The sequence below is a fragment of the Rhinatrema bivittatum genome, chromosome 5, assembly GCF_901001135.1.
Source record: "Rhinatrema bivittatum chromosome 5, aRhiBiv1.1, whole genome shotgun sequence".
Lineage (NCBI taxonomy): Eukaryota > Metazoa > Chordata > Amphibia > Gymnophiona > Rhinatrematidae > Rhinatrema > Rhinatrema bivittatum.
Genome location: NC_042619.1, coordinates 133,159,900 through 133,183,075, shown reverse-complemented (window position 1 = coordinate 133,183,075; position 23,176 = coordinate 133,159,900). Strand labels below are relative to the sequence as shown.

At 44.0% G+C, this 23,176-nt stretch overlaps 1 protein-coding gene across 1 annotated transcript in view; it reads right to left on the bottom strand.

Annotated features, from left to right (window-relative positions):
• Nucleotides 1-23,176, bottom strand: part of VWA8 (von Willebrand factor A domain containing 8) — a 745,717-nt gene that overhangs the window by 544,337 nt on the left and 178,204 nt on the right. The window contains 2 exon segments of the mRNA XM_029602953.1: nucleotides 1,173-1,281; nucleotides 17,939-17,988. Coding sequence (XP_029458813.1) covers nucleotides 1,173-1,281; nucleotides 17,939-17,988 — 159 coding nt within the window.

Sequence of the window (23,176 nt, the reverse complement as noted above, 5' to 3'; positions counted from 1 at the left end):
GTGTTTGGGTACTTGCCAGGTTCTTGTGGCCTAGATTGGCCATGGTTGAAAACAGGATGCTGGGCTTGATGGACCCTTGGTCTGACTCAGCATGGCAATTTCTTATGTTCTTAGACCGCAATTTGCTCATGGTTTTTTTTTCCCTTTTAAGGACATGTCATTTCCTGGGCATAAAATACGTGTTTCTGCTGACTGGTATAAAAACACACAGCAAAGAAGAAAATAATTTATTGCTATGAGACAAGAAGTGTCTGCTCTTGTTGCTTAACATGTATGGCATTATCCTTGTAAATGTTTTCTTAAGCTACAGGGTAATAGATAATTTACGATCTAAGTCAGTTAAGGATTTTTTTGGACTCTGAAGACCAACAGTAAGTCAGTAGTGGTTAAAACAAATATCAGGGTTAAGAAGTTGCTCTGTTTTGATCTATAATGCTGCATTATGATATGTAACTTGCTAGCTAGGCTTATTCATCTTGCCTTTTTTTCTTTATTTGGGGGGGGGCCTCTGTGTGTGCTCCTCTTTTCTTATTAGGCTTCTCCCTAGAAATGAGGAGTAACTAAAGAACATATTTGCTCATTATTTACTATGAGAATTGTGTTTTTCCTTTAAACTTTCATGTGTACCTCTTTTTCATAATCAAGTTCTTTGTTTGGCTTGTAAGATTATTGCAAAATTTAAAAAAAAGAGGCTTGCTACTAAAACTGTATGCAGCATTAGTAAAGGGAGAAATACAAGACAATAATTATATCAGTCAGAAAAGATTAGTCGATTAAATATTGAAATTCTTCTGGAAATTTGAGAAGACGTATTTAAGCACACATCTACATTGGCAAGAATTTTATTGTAAAGTAGTAGAGATTGTGGCTCTTGAGGACTGGAGTTGGCCAACCTTACATATTCTATCCAGCTCCATTTGTTCTTCCCTTTCTATGCATTGCTGCTGTCCCTTTTAACTTTTGCTCCATTCCTATGTTCACCCTTTTCTACTTACCCATCTATAATTATTCCTGTACTTAAGGTTCACCTGAAGACTTATCCATTCACCCTGGTAAATGAGCCTCAGTGACACCTTACAAATCAGCTCCCCACTCCAGTCAGCTATGTACTGAATTTCTTCAATACTATTAAAGATACTTAACAATAGTACTACAAATGACGCCACATTTACCAAGATTTGCACTGCTGCTGGTAAGTTAGACGTAGGGAAGTCCGGAAGACCCAAAGTAGTGGATTCCTGAGAACAGAGAGTTGTAGCAAAGGACAGAAGCTGAGAAACCCTACAATAAAAACAGTAAGAACAATTTTTACAAAATCTGAAAACAACTGACAACTGTAAACAGGTTTACAAATTTTCTAATTATTACCACTAATTATATATTTACAGTATTTTAAACATTATACATAACAGTATTACTTATTTTCTAATTTTAAGAAATAGTGGGTTTGCATGTTCTCTAAAAGTTTAAAACCAATCACAGTTTTCCATATTTGCTGAGGGACTTTACAATACTACGAACTTTTTCCAGGCGTGGATCTTGATATTTTAATTTTAAGCTAAAAAAAAGCAGCTCCCTTGGTGGTAGAAGATCCCTACTGTTTTAGCATGGTTACTTCACTTCTTGAACCTTCTTCTGGATCCTTATGTCTCAACTTAAACAGAAAAGTATGACTTTACCATACCCATTATCTACACATTTTGAAGCATTTTAACAATCCCAATACAATTAATAGTAAGCAATAAAGTTACATTGGAAAACAAATGGTACTACAGATTATTATACTAGCCAAAAGGCAAATAAAAACTCTGCAGATATGGATGGAAGAGAAAGTAAAACACTCCCTGAAAATTTGGTGTGGACAGAACACTAAACACAAAGGTTATTAAGAGGATACAAACACAGAAATTCCATAAGCCTTCTTTTCCTTTGGAAAGTAGACTTAAAAAAAAGTACTGAATTGTAAATGCACAGTCTCCGTAGGGTTTACCGTGGGCTGTGCAGCATACTGTTAAACATAGCAAGTTTTAAACCAGAGGAGATCAAGCCCTGCAAATGCAGACCAACTCATATTATTCTTAGGGAACTGGAGCACACAGGTTTTCTCAGGTTACTTATGAAAAGATTTTCTGAAAAATGTCCAGACTCTGTAAAAGGGACCTAAGAGGTCCAGAACGCTCATGTACAATAATAGTAATGGTAATTTATTTTTGCTATATTGATTTTCAACATGTCAGCAAACCGGTTTACAATTAAAACATAGGAATCATATGTAATACACAATAAAAACAAATAATATTAAAACCTAATGAATACATGCTAAACAAAAAAATAAAAATGCAAATAAAAACAAATTATACATAACATTTTTTCTTGAACCAATAAAAAGTAGTACAACATCCAGAGTATGTTGGCAATTCCCCAAAATTATTTTAACAACTTTTTAATCTGAACAAAGGGAAAAAATGTAAAGAATATGAAGAAGTGATCAAATTACCAAGAATACGGATATTTTCCCAATGTGATAGTTAAGACCATGTAATGCTATACTCATCTATACAAATTACCACTAACAAAAACATCAACTTGTATTTTCTCATTTGTTATTTTCAAAATTAATCTAAAAAAAAAAAAAAAAAAGGAAAAGACAAATGCAAGGATATAAAAAGAGAAGCAGATAAATCCTGCTACCTCAGCATGCCCCCTTCCCCTTACGAACACAATGTATTTGTTACGGTCCCCGGCTGTCCAGGCCTGAAATCCAGCCTGCTGCGGCATCCCCTCCGTGAGGGAGACGCTGTCGACCTCCCATCGCTGGCCCCGCCCCCTAGGCATGCGCGCGTGCCGGGGCTCCGGATTTAAAGGGGCCAGCGCGGGAAATGGAGGACAGCCCCAATGATGATGTCAGACGCTAACAGGTTATATAAGCCCTGCAGCCACCTCTAGACCTCGCCTTGCAACGAGGTTCACTCTTCAGAGTTGCTAGTTGCTGTCTCAACCTCCTGCCTGTCTTCGGCTTCTGACTTCTGACCCTGCTTCATCCATTGACTCCGGCTTCAGCTTCCATTCCTGGTTTTGGCTTCTGACTTCTGGCTTCTGATCCTGCTTCGTCCACTGACTTCGGCTACAGCTTCAAGTTCCTGGCTTGTCTTCGGCATCTGACTTCGAACTTCTGACCTTGGCTTGTCCCTGGACTCCGGCTTCAATTCTCAGCTCTTCTACTGGTACCCGGTTCTTCGCTTGCCCGGAGGATTCACCTAAGTCCCAGCGGCTTGGGTCCTCAAGGGCTCCTCCCGGGAGGTCCGCGGGCTTCCAAGGGTAAAGTCTCTTCTTGCCTCCTGGGCTCCACCGCTTCCGTCGAAGACCTCTTCGGCTGATTCCCTGGTCCTTGGTCGCATAGGATCTCTCCTAAGTCCAAGAGGCCTGGGTCCCTACAGGCTCCTCCTGGGGGGACCTCGGGTTTCCAGTGGTGAAGCCGCCTTCAGAACTCCTCTTCAGCGCTGCCTCCCGGCTGCAACGCCTACTGTGGGTTCCCACAGTGCAACCCCATCAGTCAGCCGGCCCAAGGGTTCATGCCCCGTAACAGTATTGCAGCATGATGCCCTATCAAGAACAAATCTAAGCCTGAAACCCATTCTTTATTCTTATAAAATGCAATAAACTGTTGCTATATTTTCCTTTGTCCTTAAAATGTTTCATTAAAATCTGCTAACTATCCCTTTTTATTTATTTTATTTATTTCGTGATTTTTTATATACCGCGGCACGTTAATAACATCACCTCGGTTTACAATAAACAATAAATCAGCAACAAGCTTTACAGTCAATAAGAATTCAGGTGTACATAAAAAATATCAATTAAGAATACATTAAGAATCAATTAAGAACAATTAACAAATAAACTAATGATAAACATATTCCATAGTTAATGGCGAGTCTAATAACTGGGAGGAAAGAGCCCGATCAAGTAAAATTTAGCAGCGGGGAATAAATAAATTGGCGTGTGGCATCGGATCAGAGAAACATAAGCAATAACTGGCATTTCAGGAAAAGAGATAGTCATTGAGTGTAAGCTTGTTCGAACAGCCAGGTTTTGAGGTTCTGCTTGAATTTCTTATGGCAGGGTTCTAGATGCAGGTCTGTGGGCATTTTGTTCCAGAGGTTTGTTCCCGCAATTGTGAAGGAACGGTCTCTTGTAGTAATGTGTCTGATGTGTTTAAGGGAAGAAGAAACGAGTTTGGCTTGGTGCATTTTTCTTATTGGTCTCTTTGATGTGCGGAAGATAAAATGATCAGGGAACCACTGCATATCTTGGTTATAAATCGACTTATGAATGAGGGAGAGAACTTTGAATAAAATCCTAGATGCTACAGGCAGCCAGTGAAGGAACATGAGCACTGGTGTGATGTGTTCATGGCGGTGAGTATTAGTAAGTAAGCGTGCTGCAGCATTTTGTAGCATCTGTAATGGTTGTATGGTGTTTTTAGGGAGACCTAGTAATAAATGAACCAGTAATGAATGGTGGGAGGACAAGCCTTCTTCCACCAGGCTAACAGCCCCTCTCCTGCCAAAAGCAATTTCATTATGAAGCAGTGTATGATCCCCAGCCAACTCCTGCTGGTTCAAGATCTAGGCTCAATTCCAATATCCAGTCCTGCAACATTGGCTACTATTACACATATTTACTTCCAAAAATCCTGAATCAAGGGTCAATAATACAGTATGTGTGAAAGATTAGAGAAGCTGATATTTTTTTTGACCTGTCTCAGCTAGTGAAATTTAATAAAGATCGTGCAGAGATCCTAGTTTAAGTAACTGTTTGTGAGGGGAAAGTATTAATAAATATTGGATGTAAATATACAGATATTTTATATTGTTACTAATGAAAATTGCCCAGCATGTGGTGTGGTGTGATGTGGAGTGGGGTGGGGTATGTGTGTATATTCCTAGGTGACTATGCCTGTCTATCTGCCTGTGTTTCTATGTTCACATAATTGCACGAGCCTAAAAATCATAAAAGGACTTGAACAGGTTAATGTAAATCGGTTATTTACTCTCTCAGATAATAGAAGGACTATAGGGTAAGTCCATGAAGTTAGCAAGTAGTTCATTTAAAACAAATCGAAGAAAATTCTTTTTCACTGTGCGCATAGTTAAGCTCTGGAATTCATTGCCAGAGGATGTGGTTACGGCAGTTAGTGTAACTGGGTTTAAAAAAGGTTTGGATGAGTTCCTAGAGGAAAAATCCATAAACTGCTACTAATTAATAAGCAATAAAGTAGCTTGAGATTTATTTAATTTTTGGGTACTTGCCAGGTACTTGTGTCTTGGATTGGTCATTGCTGGAAACAAGATACCGGGCTTGATGAACCCTTGGTCTGACCTAGTATGGCATATCTTATGTTCTTATGTTCTGTGTGCATGCACAAGCCTGTGTGCTTCTGCATGCTAGCGCGAGCTTGCATGCACACTTGTGCTGAAGTGTGAGAGATGAGGCTTCGCAGATAGTATGACTGATATATATTTGCAGGTAAAGGCAGATTTGGAACAGCAAGCTGTAAATTTATTAATATGATTCCATTCGTCGTGTGAGGTTTCAATTCCCTATTTAAATTCTCTCTCTTAAGTCTTAACTCTTATAAGTATGACTTATCAATCTTTTCAGGGTAATTTTCAAAGGAAAATGTAAATGTAACATATCATAGCAATTTTCTTTATATTTTTTGAAGAATAATTTTTATAAAAGTGAGAAAAGTAAATTCAACATGAATTCGTGACATCATGCAGAGGCCTGATTATTGAAATCGTAGTTCAACACAAGAACATGACAACAATACAATATTGCAACTCACTGTTTTAAGAAAAATCCCCATTAATACACACACACACACACACACACAATAAATACCCCTTTCACACTCCATACACACCCCACCATCATTCCTATACCTCATAGCAGATTCTTCCAGTGATACCAAAGTACACCCTACTAGTCCTTTGATAACAAGCCTTAGTTCATCTTTAACACTTTTTCCCACAGGCCAAAGTAGCCCTGAAGGTATATTATCATTGCAATTTTCAAAAGTCTATTTACCTGTGTTAAGTGCACTTAACGTGGGGAAAACCTATTGATAGTTCAATAGCAAATATTGCAGAAATTTTCAAAAGCCTTTCACAATTACTACCATATGTGCTATTGAACTGTCAATAGGTTTTACCTCTGTTATGTGCCCTTAACGCAGGCAAATGGGCTTTTGAAAATTGCTGCAATACAATGTTACATTTATATCTTACTTTGAAAATTACCTTGTTTAATGCTATTAGCTTTGAATACAGTTGTTTCTACCAGTGTCAGCAGACTATCTACCAAGGGCCTAACCTCCCAAGAAAGTGTTCTATTCTATTATTGTAAAAAAAACAAATAAAGGAAATCCCCTTACTGCAAACCAGTCTTAAAACTGTCCCCAAGAGAAAATACTTCTATCAGGAACAGCTGTGAAAATGTAACTAGTGAGGATGAATGAGCCATATCCCTCATCCCTTAAACGCCAGACCTTCAATAGTGCCCGACAACTAAGGCCAGAGGTTAGCAGGGTGTAATCCCTTCCCAGTTTAAGTTTAATTTCAATCTCTACTACAGTCTTCTGGATAAATTCATAGACTCACCCTCATATCAAGCCCTGGAATGGAAAACATTCTGATCTTTTTACATTTTTTTTCTCCATGTCTTCCCAGTAGCAATAATGTCTCAAATCATTTGGAAGGAAAAAAATCCCAAACAGACGCAATGTAATAGAAATCAGGACGTCCCAAACCTCCTTCTTTGCTCCCTGCCTGTAGGGACCTGAGACTGATTCTAGCCTTATTAAAATGCTAAATAAAATATATTATTCTATTCAACAAAGAGAGGAATGACCTTGGAACTCTGCTGGGAAGCACAGTAAAAACAAACATTGCTACATGTAACCAATTGATCTTTACGGAATGAATTCTATGTAACAAAAAAATCATGGCTCAGTCTAGGCCATGGGTGGATAAACCTTTTTTTTTTTTTTTTTTTTAAAGAGGGCTACATTACTAGTGCTTATCAGAGCAAGGGCCAGAGTGCCCCTTAAAACAGGGTGGGGGAGGGGCGGTTACACTGGCACTATACCCCACAGTCATAAGAACAAAGCAGCAACCATACTAATAAAAAGAATAAATCAACACAATTAACAAATAGATTAACATCAATAGTTAAAAATTCATATAAAAATGTTGCAGACACCTATAAAATATTTCAAATCAGAGACATCAAATAATACCCAATAATTAAAACTAGTAAGGATTTTAAAAAATTCCCTGCTCTCCGTATCTGGGAACCTTTGATTTCCAGATGCCCAGAGATTGTCATGGATTTGCAGGCAGAGAGGAAAGGGGGGGGGGGGGGGGTTGTTGCACACAAATGTGCTCTCTCTCTCACCCACACACATACACACATGCTCTCTCTCACTCACCTATATATACATGTTCTTTCACATCCATACACACATATATACAAACATGCACTCACTCTCACTGACTCTCTCTCACATATACACTTGCACTCACTCTTACTGGCTCCCCCAGGCAAGCTCCCATTCACACATACACACAGCCCAGTCACGCTTCCATTCATTCTCACACACACACAAACAGATCCCAGGCAAGTTCCCATTAATTCTCACACACACATGCTTTCCAGGCAGGCACTCATTCATTCTCTCACACACATCCTGGGGTTACCCTGATTGCAGTAGTATCAACCCCAATTCGACTGGGCTTCCTTGGAACTCTCCTGCTGGGGCCCTGGTTGTCATGGAAAGTGCCTTAAGGAGATTGCTCCTGTCATCTGCATGCCTACAACTCCAGCGATGCCGGGACTGCCGCCTCAATACGCATCTTTTAGTGATGTGTTTTCCAAAGAAGCTGCTGACATTCTTCCTCCACATAGGTCCTATGACTGTGCCATAAGACCGAAACCCAATACTGAACCTCCTAAAGGACGTGTCTATCCATTCTCAGTGATTGAGAACAAGGCTATGTCTGAATACATCGAGGAGAATTTACAGAAGGGGTTTATTAGACCATTGAAGTCTCCAGCCGGCGCAGGCTTCTTCTTTGTGGGGAAGAAGAACGGTACCTTATGTCCTTGTATCGACTACTGAGGTCTGAACGAGATCATGATTAAAGACCGCTACCCCCTGCCTTTAATCTCAGAGCTGTTTGACAGGCTTCAGGGGGCCAAAATATTCTCAAAACTTGACCTGAAGGGGGCCTACAACTTAGTTCACATTCGCAGTGGCAATGAATGGAAAACAGCCTTCAACACTCGAGACGGCCATTTTGAGTACTTAGTAATGCCCTTCGGCCTGTGCAATGCACCCGCTGTATTTCAGAACATGATGAACGACATCTTGTGGGACCTGTTGTACAAGAGTGTCGTGGAATACCTGGATGATATTCTGATATTTTCTCAGGATTTGCCCACTCATCGAGAGGATGTCAAGCAAGTACTATGCCGACTCTGTGAACACCGGCTCTATGCCAAACTATCCAAGTGCAAATTTCATAAAGACTCTGTGCCTTTTCTTGGCTATATCGTGTCTAAAGAAGGCTTCCAGATGGACCCTCAAAAACTAGAGAGTATTAAAAATTGGTCCCAACCTACCAGCCTGAAGGCCCTGAGACGAATTTTGGGGTTCACCAACTATTATAGAAGCTTCATACAGAACTACTCTTCTTTAACAGTGCCCTTGACCGCAATGACCTGCAAGGGTGCCAACGCTTCAAAATGGTCTGTGGAGGCCATTTCCGCTTTTGAGAAATTAAAGACTGCCTTTTCCACAGAACCATGCTTGTGTCATCCTGACCCCAACAAGCCATTCATCAAAGAAGTTGACGCTTTGGATGTCGGTGTGGGGGCTGTATTGAGCCAAACTGGAGACTCCAAATCCCTATGTCCCTGCTCTTTCTTCTCACGACGTTTCTCCCCGGCAGAGAAGAACTATGGGATCGGAGATAAAGAGCTCTTGGCTATTAACCTAGCATTCGAGGAGTGGCTCAAAGGCACTCAATATCAAATAACCTTATTCACGGACCATAAAATCTAGAGTATCTCCGCTATGCGCAATGTCTTAACCACAGACAAGTTAGATGGTCCTTATTCTTCAATCGCTTTGACTTTGTGCTTAAATATCACCCCTGTCGGGCGCGCCCTTTGAACCGCTCCAAGGGGCTACTCTTAAGGATCTGACTATGAAGACGGTATTTCTCTTGGCCATCTGCTCCACCCGTCGCATCTTGGAGCTGCAAGCACTATCCTGCAGAGAACCTTACCTTCGCATTTCGGAAGCGGGGGTCTTGCTTCGTACAGTACCGTCCTTTCTTCCGAAGATAATTTCTTCCTTCCACTTGAATCAGACGGTGGAACTCCCGGCGTTCGCCCCAGAGGAATCGAGGTCTCTTCGTCATCTAGACGTCAAGCGCACGCTCCTCCACTACCTGGAGGCTACCAATGACTTCCGGGTTTCCGATCATCTGTTTGTGCTCTGGTCGGGCCCTCAGAAAGGTTCCTCGGCATCGAAGACGACCATCGCGCACTGGATAAAGGATGCCATATCGGCGGCTTATATCGGTGCCGGTCGGGATCCGCCTAGGGGCGTCAGGGCTCACTCTACGCGCTCGCAGGCAGCGTCCTGGGCGGAGTCTCGTTCCGTCTCCCCGCAGGAAATCTGTCGGGCAGCGACATGGAAGTCGCTTCACACGTTCTCCAGGCATTATCGGCTACACCTGGCGCCTTCGGCCCCTGGGCATTTTGGCGATCAGGTTCTCCGAGCAGGGCTCTCAGGGGCCCACCCGGATTAGGGAAGCTTGGGTACATCCCACCGTCTGGACTGATCCTGGTACGTACAGGGAAAAGAAAATTATTCCTTACCTGCTAATTTTCGTTCCTGTAGTACCATGGATCAGTCCAGACGCCCACCACTCTGGGATTTTGGGCTCCTGCTCGGGCTAGTACGTGTGCCTGTCTTTCTGTCCTCTGTTCTTTTTCTCAGTTTGCCTAACGCTGTTCACAGCTCCTCACAAGTTGGCTGTTGCAACCTGTTTTGGAGGTCGTTTTCTGTTATATTTTTTAATGTTTTTCATACTTAGGTGTTCTTGATCCAAATTGTTTTTGCTCTTTTGGGCTTTGCTATTCGTGATACTGAGCTCCAGCAGAGGGTGTACGGGTATATGAGGTGGCACTCTCGAGCTCTGTTCTGACTCCATCTGCTGGACGGGGGACATAACCCACCGTCTGGACTGATCCATGGTACTACAGGAACGAAAATTAGCAGGTAAGGAATAATTTTCTTTTAGCCTATATTCGCATTTGAAAAATCTTTGAGCATTGGTTTGGTGCAGCAAGTGGTTCCTCGACAGGCGTTGATGGCTGGTATTTTGAAGTTTCTACAAGATGGTTTAGCTTTGAAATTTCTTAAGATACATGTAGCGGCCATTGCATGTTAAGAGGAATCAAATGCTATGTAGACTTTTATCTTCGCTTCTGGACGTGCCCTGTGTTTTTGAGAGGTGGTTAAGCATATTAGACCCCCAGTGAGGAATCAGTTTCCTTATTGGTATCTGAATGGGTTGCCTTTTCTAGCAGGATCAGTTTAAGCTTCTTCACTCATCCTCCGTTAATCCTGAAGGTGATATTTTTAATGACTATCTCTTTGGCCAAAAGGATTTTAGAACCTGCCTTATAGATCGCTCTTTTTAGAAATTTCAAGTGACATGGTCAGGCTTCAGATAGTCCCTTCTATTTTTCCAAAAGTAGTATCTTCTTTTTATTTGAATCAGTCGGTGCTTTTGCCTTCTTTTTCCAGATATGAGGAGTGTGCAGATTATAGCAGGCTTCATTCCTTAGATGTCTGAAGGGACTTCCTGCGATATTTGAAGGTTACCATTGAGTTTCGTACGTCAGATCATCTCTTTGTTCTCTTCAATGGTGATTGGAAAAGGAAAGCTGCTTCTAAGGCTTCTGTAGCATGCTGGATTAAGGAAGTTATCGTGGCAGTTTATGTTGACAAGGATAAGCCTTTACCAAGGCAGGTCAAGGCACAGATGACATCCTGAGAAGAGTTGCGTTTGGCCTCTAAGCAGGAGAATTTTAGGGCTGCAACTTGGTGGTCTTTGTATTCTTTCTCAAAACATCATTTGGATGTTCGAGCAGGGGATGAGGCTCCTTTTGCGGCAGATATGCGGAGAGCGGAGCTGCCAGGATCCCGCCCAGTTCAGAAGTAGCATGGGTTCATCTGAACTGGCCTGACTAGATGATGAAGGTGAAATTTAAACTTATCTGATAAGTTCCTTTCTCGAATCCAGTCAGGCTAGTCCAGGACCTGCCTGTTACTGTGTTTTGACAATGGCTTTTTGTTATATTGCAGATATTGTTTTCTGCAGGTGCTGCAGGGAGATCTGCTCTTTTATAAACAATGTAGTTAGTATATCAGTGTCTGTATATATACCACCACATATATATATATATATATATATATATATATATATATAGACACTGATATACATTAGAGTCTCATTTGTTTCTTTCTTCCTTTGTGATGGTAGCCCTGTGGTCAGAAGGGGGATTGTTAAATTTGTTCAATCAGTTTGTTACAGATAATACTGGCAGACTGAAGGTAAAATGAATGCATATAAGTGGTGATGTCAGCCAGCCTGTTGTTTTTTTGTTTCCATGTGGTGGTCGGTGGGCACAACCCTTATGTCTGGACTGCCCTGATTAGATTCAAGGAATGGAAATTATCAGGTAAGGTTTAAATTTCAACTTTGAAGCAGAGTATGGATGAAATTGGATTGTGGATATGCATAGGTTTATTCATGGAAGAACTTGGAATACACCTTATATTCTTTCTTTCAAGATTCCTATTCAGTCTTGGATGTGTGGTGAGTCTCACACAAGGATTTATTTAGGATTAAAAATTGTAACTTGGGAACTATAGATGATATTGGGTCATACTACAATATTTTCAGTGAAATGGAGATTAAAAGTTTCCTTTCTTAAAGATCCTGAAATTAAAGAACAAGTAGGAAAAGCATGCAAATGCATAACTTTGTGAATTCTTTCCAATATAGATTTGTAGAAGGGGTAGGGTATTTATGGGTATGGTGTGTGGAAGTGCAGGGAGAGGGTTGGGGTGTATGAGGATAGTATAGGAGACAGTTTTCAAGGGTGATGATTCAGATGAAATGAACCAAATCATGGTGAACCTGGAAGATGTGGTAGGCCAGATTGACAAACTGAAGAGTAGTAAATCACCTGGACTGGATGGCATATATCCCAGGGTTCTGAAAGAACTAAAAAATAAATTTCAGACCTATTTCTATTAATATGTAACCTATCATTAAAATCATCCTTGTATCTGAAGATTGGAAGATGACCAATGTAACCCCGATATTTAAAAAGGGCTCCGGGGTGATACTGGAAACTATAGACTGGTGAGCCTGACTTCAGTATCAGGAAAAATCGTGGAAACTGTTATAAAGAATAAAACCACAAAACATTGACATACACATGGTTTAATGTCACACAGCCAGCATGGATTTATCCAAGGGAAGTCTTGCCTCACTGATCTCCTACATTTTTTTTGAAGAGGTGAATAAACATGTGGACAAAGGTGAATCAGTAGATGTGGTGTATTTGGATTTTCAGAAGGCATTTGACAAAGTACCGCATGAGTGGCTTCTAAGAAAACTAAAATGTTACAGGATAGGAGGCAATGTCCTTTTGTGGATTGCAAGCTGGTTAAAAGACAGGAAACAGAGAGTAGGATTAAATGGTCAGTTTTCACAGTGGAAAAAGGTAAACAATGGAGTGCCTCAGGGATCTGTACTTGGACCTGTGCTTTTTAATATATTTAGAAATGAACTGGAAAGGGGTACAATGAGTAAGGTGATCAAATTTGCGGATGACATAAAATTATGCAGAATAGTTAAATCTCAAGCGGATTGTGATAAGTTGCAAGAAGACCTTGCGAGACAGGAACATTGGGCTTCCAAATGGCAGATGAAATTTAACGTGGACAAGTGGAAAGTGACCCATATAGGGAAAATAACCCTTGCTGTAGTTATTCAATGTTAGGTTCTATCTTGGGAGTTACCACCCAGGAAAGAGATAGTGAGATGACACCCAGGCGTCATAGTGAATAATACATTGAAATCATCGGCTCAGTGTGCTGTGGCGATCAAAAAAGTAAACAATGTTAGGAATTATTAAGAAGGGAATGGCAAATAAAATGATGGATGACATAATGCCTCTGTATTGCTCCATGGTGAGACTGCATCTTGAATACTATGTGCAGGTGGCTCAGACGTATCGGCCTGTCCACCGCCATGTGAAGCAGATCTGCAAACCAGGGACGCCGTGGCCACTCCGGAGCCACGAGGATCACGGAGCAGCTGTGGTTCTCTATTCGGTGCAGTATCTTGCCCACTAAGGGCCAGGGGGGAAAGACATAGAGCAACTGATCTGTCGGCCACGGAAGAACTAGAGCATCTACCCCCTCTGCACCGCGCTCTCTTCTGCGACTGAAGAAGCGAGGTGCCTTGGTGTTGAGGGCAGTCGCCATCAAGTCCAGTCGTGGTGTTCCCCAGCGACGAACAAGTAGCTCCATCGCTTCGCCGGAGAGAGACCATTTGCCGGGTTCCAGCTGCTGACGACTCAGGTAATCTGCCTGAATGTTGTCCACCCCGGCGATGTGAGAGGCCGCGATTCGGACGAGATGCCATCAGGATCGTGGTTTCGGCTGAGACATGCTCGCTTCTCGTCCCACCTTGTCGATTGATGTATTCCACGGTGGTCGCGTTGTCCGAGAGAACCCGTACTTCTCTGTTCCGAATCAGAGGAAGGAAACGCTGAAGCATGAGGCGCACTGCCCTGGTCTCCAGACGACTGATCGGCCACCTCGCCTCCTCTGGTGACCACGTCCCCTGCGTGGCACTTCGTTCGCAGACGGCGCCCCATCCCACGAGACTGGCATCGGTGGTCACCACCACCCAAGTGGGAACTTCGAGTGAGACGCCGCGAGCCAAGTGAGCCGGGACCAGCCACCAATCTAGACTTTCCCGGGCCGCCTGCGGAAGGTGTAGGATCACCTGATACTCCTGTGATACCGGTTTTCAGCGGGAAAGAAGAGACGCCTGCAGAGGGCGCAGATGTGCAAATGCCCATGGTACCATGTCGATAGTGGAGGCCATCACTCCCAGGAGCTGCAGATAATTCCAGGCGGTGGGTTCCGACAAGGCAGAGAACTGACGTACGTGTTCCCTCGAGTAGAGGGCCTTGTCCGACCGCAAAAACACCATGCCTTGCTGAGTGTCGAAGGTCGCTCCCAGGAAATCCAAGCGTTGAGATGGTACGAGGGAACTCTTGGGGAGGTTCACCACCCAGCCCAGGGAGCGGAGTACCTCTAAAAACCTGGCCACCGAGGCCTGCCCGTGTGAGAAGGACTTCGCGCGAACCAGCCAGTCGTCCAGGTAAGGGTGCACTAGGATACCCTCCTTTCGAAGCGCCGCCGCCGCCACCACAACCATGATCTTGGTGAAGGTCCGAGGAGCAGTCGCCAGGCCGAAGGGCAGGGCCCGGAACTGAAAATGCTGACCGAGAATCTTGAAGCGGAGGTAACGCCGATGGTCCGGCAGGATGGGGATATGCAGATACGCCTCCGTTAGGTCCAGGGAAACAAGGAACTCCCCCTGGTGCACTGCGGCAATCACCGACCGTAGGGTTTCCATGCGGAACCTGCTGACCCGCAGGGATCGGTTTACCTCCTTTAAGTCCAGAATGGGACGAAAGGTACCGTCCTTCTTGGGCACTACGAAGTAGATGGAATAATGTCCCGAGCCCACCTCGGCGAAGGGCACGGGAACAATGGCCTCTATGGCCTGTAGCCGGTCTAGTGTTTGTTGGACCGCAATCCTCTTGAGATCCGAACCGCAAGGGGAAAAGAGAAACCTGTCCCTTGGCGGGCGGACAAACTCCAAAGCGTAGCCGTGCTGTATGGTGTCCAGTACCCACTGGTCTGAAGAAATATTTACCCACTCCTCGTAGAATTCTGTGAGACGGCTCCCGATGGTGAGATTGGAGGAGTGGGTCACTCTGGCATCATTGGGCGGGCTTGGCGGGGGGGTTCCCCTGCCCTGGACCATCACGTGCGGATCTCCGCCCACGAAAGGAAACGCGACCAAGGCTGTGGTCTACTGGGGGCTGTCCGAGGCCCAGGCTGTCGGTACGACCTGTAACGCCACTGTGCCCTAGCCCTGGTTCTGGTGGAGGCAAAAGGCCGGAAAGGGCGCTGTCTATCTTCTGGAAGCCGATGCACCGAGTTTTCCCCAAGAGACTTGATGATTTGATCTAGATCACCCCCAAAAAGAAACTTCCCCCGAAATGGAAGGGAGCCCAGACTCGACTTGGAGGGCATCCGCCGACCAATTACGGAGCCACAGAAGCCGACGAGCTGCTACCACAGATACCATGGACCTCGCCAGTACTCGGAAGAGGTCATACAGAGCGTCCGCCCCGTAAGCTATGGCAGATTCCAGGCTGTCCGCCTGGGCGGCCTCTTCTGGAGGTAACTCCTGAGACGTGAGAAGCTGTTGGACCCAGAGTAGACTGGCCCGCTGTGTCAGAGAGCTACACATGACGGCACACATTCCTAAGGCAGAGACTTCAAACACCCGCTTAAGGAAAGTTTCTAGTTTGCGGTCCTGCGTGTCACGTAGGGCCGTCCCGCCTGTAACCGGGATTGTCGTCCTCTTCGTCACCGCTGAAACCGCCAAGTCCACCTTGGGAACCCGGATGAGATCTAGGAAATCCTCAGGCAGAGGATACAATTTTTCCATGTCACGGGTGACCTTCAATGACGCCTCAGGGGTGTCCCATTCCCTGGTAAGAAGCTGTAAAAAGGACTCATGAACTGGAAAAGCCCACGCCCTAGGCCGGAGGGCGGCCAGAACTGGGTCCCCTTTCCTGGAGGACGTAGCCACTGCAGGGGCCACTGGTGCTGGAGGATCCGGTGGAGGATCAAGGTCTAGCTCCTGTAGGATCTGGTGAATGAGATCATCAAGTTCCTCCTTCTGAAAAATTCGTAGGGCGCGTGGGTCGTCGCCATCCGCCTGTCCGTCAGCGTGCGCTGTGTCTGGCGGATCCGAGGGGTCAAAATCCGTCGGAGAAGCCGTCCCCACGGCCCTGGGCCGGGGTGGCAAAACAGTGGTCCCTGGAACCGCGCCAGCCGGGTTCTGAGACCCGGGGGGAGAGACCGAGACCTTAGGAATCTTGGGAGGAGGAGGTCCCGCTGAGGAAACCCCCGGGCTTACCAAGCCCTGTAAATAGGCCGTGTGCATCTTTAAAATAAAATCCGGCGAAAAAAACGGTAGGCCGGAGGACATGCCCGAGGGGGGGCCCTCCTGAGGTATTCGGTCGGACAAACCCCCCTCAGGGGCCCGGTGCGGGCGAGAGACGTCCCGATAGGATCCTTCCTCTTCTGGACAGCTTGCCGCCTCGTGATCCCCATCCAAGATGGCCGCCATTCCCGCCATTGGCGGTGAAGTGGCCGGCCCGCGCTTCCCGGGCTGTGGGGAGGGGGGCACTGGAAGAGAGCCAGGACCGTGCAAGGCGCCTTCCTCCTCGGGGAGGCACCGCGGGCAAACCCCCTCCCTTGAAAACCAAGACCCCGGCTCGCCGCGAACAGAAACGCCTCGGGGGGGGGCCTAAAAAGTAAAGCGCACCGCGGGGGGACCCGAGTGGCCTTCGCTACCCGCCTAAAAAGTCCCAAGACACCGGGGGGAGGGGGGGGTTTACCCCTGCCGGCGCACCCAGGCCCGCGAAAAATCATCGCCGGGCCGCGGGACCGTTAGCCATCGCGTGCAGAGACCGGCACCACCGGCATACACGGGGCACCGTTCTGAAAAGAAAATAGCTGTGGAAAATAAAATTTAAAATGTGTCCACTTACCCCAGATAGGAGGAAAAGGGAACAGTGAAGGGAGGCAGAACAGAGTGGAGACACGCCTCCTCAAAAATTAGAACTTACAATTTTTTATTTTTTTTTTTAAACTAACTTGATCCAAAATGTTGAAAGAGAAATGACAGGAAAGAACTCAGAGAAAGAAAGAAAAAATTGAGATCCTGTCACTCTGGGGAAGGCACTGGTTTCCCCAACTCTCATCTGCTGGAGTCAGAAAGATACTGAGCTCCAGCAGAGGGTGTACGGGTATATGAGGTGGCACTCTCGAGCTCTGTTCTGACTCCATCTGCTGGACGGGGGACATAACCCACCGTCTGGACTGATCCTGGTACGTACAGGGAAAGACAGATACTTTTCTGGCTTTACGAAACCCAAAGAATAATTCTTTTTTTTTTTTAATCGAATGGTCCCTCTCAAAGGCTAAGCTGTAAAACAAAACTGATCAAGGTTCTCGTGAAGAACAGAACCCTGACACAACAGGTTCCGGTGCTGTGGAAGCCATAGCCATAGAAGGTAGAATCACATACTCTCAGCCACTCTGGGATGTTGGCTGAAGAGGAATACAAAGAGACCATTTATTTGTGGGTAGAGAGGGCAAAAACGAAAATAATAAGTTGAAGCTCTTCAAACTGCATCCATGAAGACTCTCTAGCAACCCTCTACCCAAAATTGTCGGACCAGGGGATAAAGCATAGGGGATCTATGAGGGACTGGTAGGAATTGTAGAACTGAGCATTTAGTATGGATGAGCAGACAAAATAGGCTATATGGTCTTTTTCTGCTATCATGTTTCTGTATCCCGGTTTGATCTCAAACCTGGTTCATGACAGATTCACCAATATCTTTTCCATTATAAAACAGTAAACTACACTATAATTTAGGAAATCAGAGTGCTCACCTTTCTGCAGAAGCATTTGATCCAAGTGAATATAAAAGTGTAAGCTGGTCCTAGAAATACAACAAATTGTTACATATCAGGTTCATCTTATTTATTTATTTATTTAATTTCTTTTACTATACCGATGCTCAAGACTAGGTCTTATCGTACCGGTTTACAATGTAACTGAGGGGAAACCAATTAACATCAAGGTAGAAAGTAAAGTTACATTAAACAGGGAGCGTAAAACCTGGGCAATGGAAGACAGTACAGAATTTAAACTAAGAAACAATTAGAGAGAGATAAATATATAATCAACAAAAAAAAAAATCTAATATAAATATAATATAAATTATTAATAATATAATTATATAATTATTTATAATTATATAATTATATAATTATTAATAATATAATTATATAATTAATTATATAATTAATATAAATATAATAATATAAAATAATCTAATATAAATCTTCAATTTATATTAGAGTTTGCAAAGCACATGAGGCATGACTCATGTTATCACAGTATGTACACAGAGAACATATGTTCTCCCTGCACTAATTTCAATTTTTACATAAACAGAGAGAAACTATGCTATGTCAAATATTCCTCCTTATCTTTCAGTTATGAAGTGCCAGTATAGTAATTTCAGGAGCTGGCACTATAATGTAATGGTCACAGCACACAGCTGGAAATCTGAATCTACAGAAATAATCCCCTTAGCCTCTGCAAGATGGTAAGCAAATCAATTAAGCTCCCTATACCCAAACTTAGCTGGCAGGCTCTTTTAGGCATGGATTTTGGAATGACATGAACTATTTTCTACATCACTGTGTACAATTTTATTTATTTATTTATTTAAAATCTCTTCTATTCCACATAAATACAAAAAAATTGTTGTTCAAAGCAGATACATCCTTTAACATACATAATGATACATAAAACAACACAAATAAAACACAGGCTAAAAATACACAATAAGACATATACATTTATTTATATGCCTCAATAAAATATATCAAATCCAAAAATTCTCCACTCAAAGGTGTGATTCCAAACCTTGCTAGATACAAAAACAAACACCCTCATCAAACATTATAAAAATGGATGAAATTCAATATAAAAACAATTCATCACAATCTAAAAAATGCAAAAATGTATTAAAAAAATCTTAATATGGAAAGGGTTGGTAGTTTCATACCAGGCCATATACTGATAACCCCCGGATGATTAGGGCTGTTATCTTTATATAATCATCAACTGCCCACCTCCTTCCAATAATATGCTATTTTTAAGAACTTTTTTTGAGCAATTAGAAACAGTACACCAGACAGCTGAAAAAATGCTGTTCCTATAGTCTTTATATAGAAACATCTTACTGGAGTAAGACTGTTTAAATAGCGTTTTATGTTGCCATGGATTTACAAACATAATTGTTCAGTGCATTACACAGATATTTGTGATAGATGTTTCTATATAAAGACTATAGGTGCAGCAATTTTTCAGCTGTCTGGTGCACAACATACACCGTTTTTAATTGCTCAAAAAAAGTTCTCAAAAAATAGCATATTATTGGAAGGAGGTTAGCAGTTGATGATTATATAAAGATAACAGCCCTAATTATCCGGGGGTTATCAGTATATGGCCTGGTATGAAACTACCAACCCTTTCCATATTAAGATTTTTTTTGATAAATTTCAGTTTTTCTAGGTTGTGATGAATTGTTTGTATATATTGAATTTCGTCCATTTTTGTAATGTTCGACGAGGGTTTTTTGTTTTTGTAATTATCAACAAAATATATAGCTTTAACTTTTTTCTGAAACACTTTATATCTTGCTTTTCCCGTAGCTCCATCAGCAGGGCTTTCCACAGTGTGAGGCCCATATATGGGAATGTCCTTAATCTTGCCTGCTGCAATTTATATTCCCTTTCAGGAGGAACAACTATAAGCTTTGTTTCTGTGGACCTTAGTTGACAAGAAGGCATATAATTCAATAGTCTCTTCCTGAGTGAACATGGAGTATCAGAATGCAATAACTTAGAAATTATGGCCACAACTTTTAACTGCGCACATATGTGTAAATGTAACCAAAGTAAATTTTGCAAAGTAGGGGTTATATGTTCATTCCGTGATACTCCTGTAATTAATATTGCAGGTGCATGTTGTATACGTTGCAGTACTCGTACAAAGATGGTGTTATACAAATAATAATTAGTATTTGATCTCTTTTAGGGCTCTGCTCATCCAAATGAGAGAAGGCCGTCACTGAATATTGTCCCCAGAAATCAGAGTCCTCAATTACTGAAGGGTATTTAAACTCCAGCTATAGCTTTACACCTCCCACACAAGGAATCTGTATATTGCAACCTGCTAAACAAATCATTTATTTATTTAAAATTTTTTGTGAACCAATTCCTCAACTCAAAAAAAGTCATCTGAGGCAGCATACAGAGAAAACATACAGATCAAAAATAATCAAAACAAGCACAGATGCTTACCTGTAATGGGTGTTCTCCTAGGACAGCAGGATGTTAGTCCTCACAAGTGGGTGACATCTTCAGATGGAGCCTGGCATAGAAAACGTTTGTCAAAGTCTCTAGAAGCTTTGACCAAATCACTGAGCACGCCCAGCATGCTGCTATCTGCATGTCCATGTGAGGTCCCCCTTCAGTCTCGTAACCTTTTTGCCTCCCCACACAGCCACTGGGGGATCCATCGCAAGGGGTACAGTCAACTGACTTCCGCTCTCTCGCCGCCAGTCAATAGCCCATAGCCGGGGCTTGCTGGGGTGCCTGCTGGGAATTAGGTGCTCACTGTTGGCAAGAGAGGCCCCCTGGAACTGATGCGAGGCGTGCAAGCCCTGGATGCCGGAGGATAATATTTCCTCTGCCTATAAAAGGGCTTCCACCTCATGCTTTCCAGCCTTGAGACCCAGTAAGACAAGGGCCGAGAGTGCCTCTTGCTGTTGTTGAGGCAGGCCCTCTGTGAAGTCCTGGACCGGTTTCCAGAGGATCCGGTTGAACTGGTCATGTACAGCTAATAGGCGGCGATGCAGGCAATCAGCATGGTGCCTTGGAAGACCTTCCTGCCCAAGGCGTCCAGCTCCCCTGTGGTCTTGTCCAAGAGAGGCGGAGGCATGGGTGTGGGAATGCCAAGACTTCTTCAGGATGGACTCTGCTTCTTGAACCCCATTGGCTTGCTGCACTAGATAAGTGGCATCAGCCTTTCTGTTGACGGGGGAGATAGAGATGGGGTGTTCCCACATCATCCAGAGGAGGTCCTTGAAGATATCGTGGATAGAAACTGCCACGATCTCCCTAGGAGCGTCAATGAACTGGAGGACCTCCAGCATTTTATGCTGCGCATCCTCCTCATTAAGCAGCTGAAAGGGGATGGCTTCAGCCATGGCCCAGACAAATCTTGCAAAAGACAGGTCCTTGGGGGCGATAGGCACTGTTCCTCCAAAGGGGAGGGCTCCGAAAGGGAGTTGTCCGAATAAATGGAGGACGACTCCATGGAATCATCACCCCAAGGGTCAAAAGGCCCTTCCTCCTCACTTGGGCCAATGCGGCATGGGCAAGGTCCATGAGGGAAATCGGTCCTGGGCTCTGATGGCCTCAGAGGCCACAGAGGTACCACAGAAATCGACAGTTCCCCTGGCATCGAGGAGACCAGAGACTGCGGAAGACTGGATGGGCCCAGTAGGGGCACGGGAAAACGTGGTCTTGGAACCACGGCATCGCCTGTCTCTTTCTCCTTGGAGGACCAGAGGATCGGGATCGCACCAGAGGAGGGCATCAGTGGCCGTTGAGGAATAGAGGGTCCCTCGGGCACTGGCTGCATCGGTAGGGAGCCCAGAAGAACATCCAGTCGCTCCAACAAGGGTGTTAAAACCGATGGTAGAAGCTCGGGCACTGATATGGGGGCCTGTGGCACCGGCAGCTCAACGCTCTGAAGTGCCCTGAGCACCACAGACTGCACCCTGCTGTCCAGCTCCTCCTGAAAGTCCAGTGTAGTCAGGACTGAGGGAGGGGGACAAGATGTCACCGGCTCTTCATTGGATCCCTGAGAAGGTACGGTGTCAGGCACCAATATCAGTAGGGGACACCTAGGATTACTGGGGCATCGGAGGATGGGGCCTCAGATGGCTGGTGTCACTTCGGTGACGGCCCGTGCATTGACTGAGAACTGTGATGATGCTTACGTGCTCTCCCTCGGTGCTCGGACCAATATCTCACCTCGAGCTATTAGCTGCCCCTCCTATAAGCATATAAATAGTTGCATACTGTGAAGGCCTTCCCAGAGGCTTGCTCTCTCTCTCTACTCCATTCCCTTTCCCCTCTTCCCTCCCCCTCTCTCTCTCAAGCCAAGAAATGGCCGAAACGCAATTCAAAAAATGTATCACGAATTGCGTTATGGCCGTTTCAGTCATATCGCACAGCTTAATGCCAGGAAAAAAAGGTGTAGTTATTTCTGGCGTTAAAACTGTGCGATAGCATGCGTTATGCTTTTGCATGGTGCAATATTGCCCCTCATTTTCATAAATCCCAAGCAAACTCCTCCCTAATCCCACCCCTTCCCAAAATTTGCATTTGCACCGTGCGATAGTGCTATTATTATATGCGTTATGGCGTTAATGCATACATTAACGTGTTATCGCATGCATTATTGCCATAACACATTTTGATGAATGACCCTACAAGTAAGGCACAACAGGTGAAGGTAAAAACATGTTAAGAGAAAATCAGAGTTCCTTACCTATAACAGGTGTTCTCCAAGGACAGCAGGATGTCAGTACTCACATATGGGTAGCATCATCCAATAGAGCTCGGCTTGAAAATTATGTCAAAGTTTCTATAACTTTAACTGTGCTTCATTGGGCATGCCTATGCATTCCATTACACTACACACTCATGCGAGTTACCTTCAGTCTCATAATTTAGAAAGAAAGAATATTATGGAGAAACTAACTCCAAGGGAAGTGGGTGGCTTTTGTGAGGACTGACATCCTGATATCCTTGGAGAACACCTGTTACGGATAAGCAACTCTGCTTTCTCCAAGGAGCAGCAGGGATAGCAGTCCTCACACATGAAGAATCCTAGCTAGAGGCTACCCTAATGAAAAAAAGGAGCAACAAAAGTGCAAATGGGCACAACAACAATGATTTTGTTGGCAACAAGCCATTTTTGTATTTTATACTTACCTATAAGAGCCAGCCTGGAACAAAAACATGCGGGAAAGGAGTTTG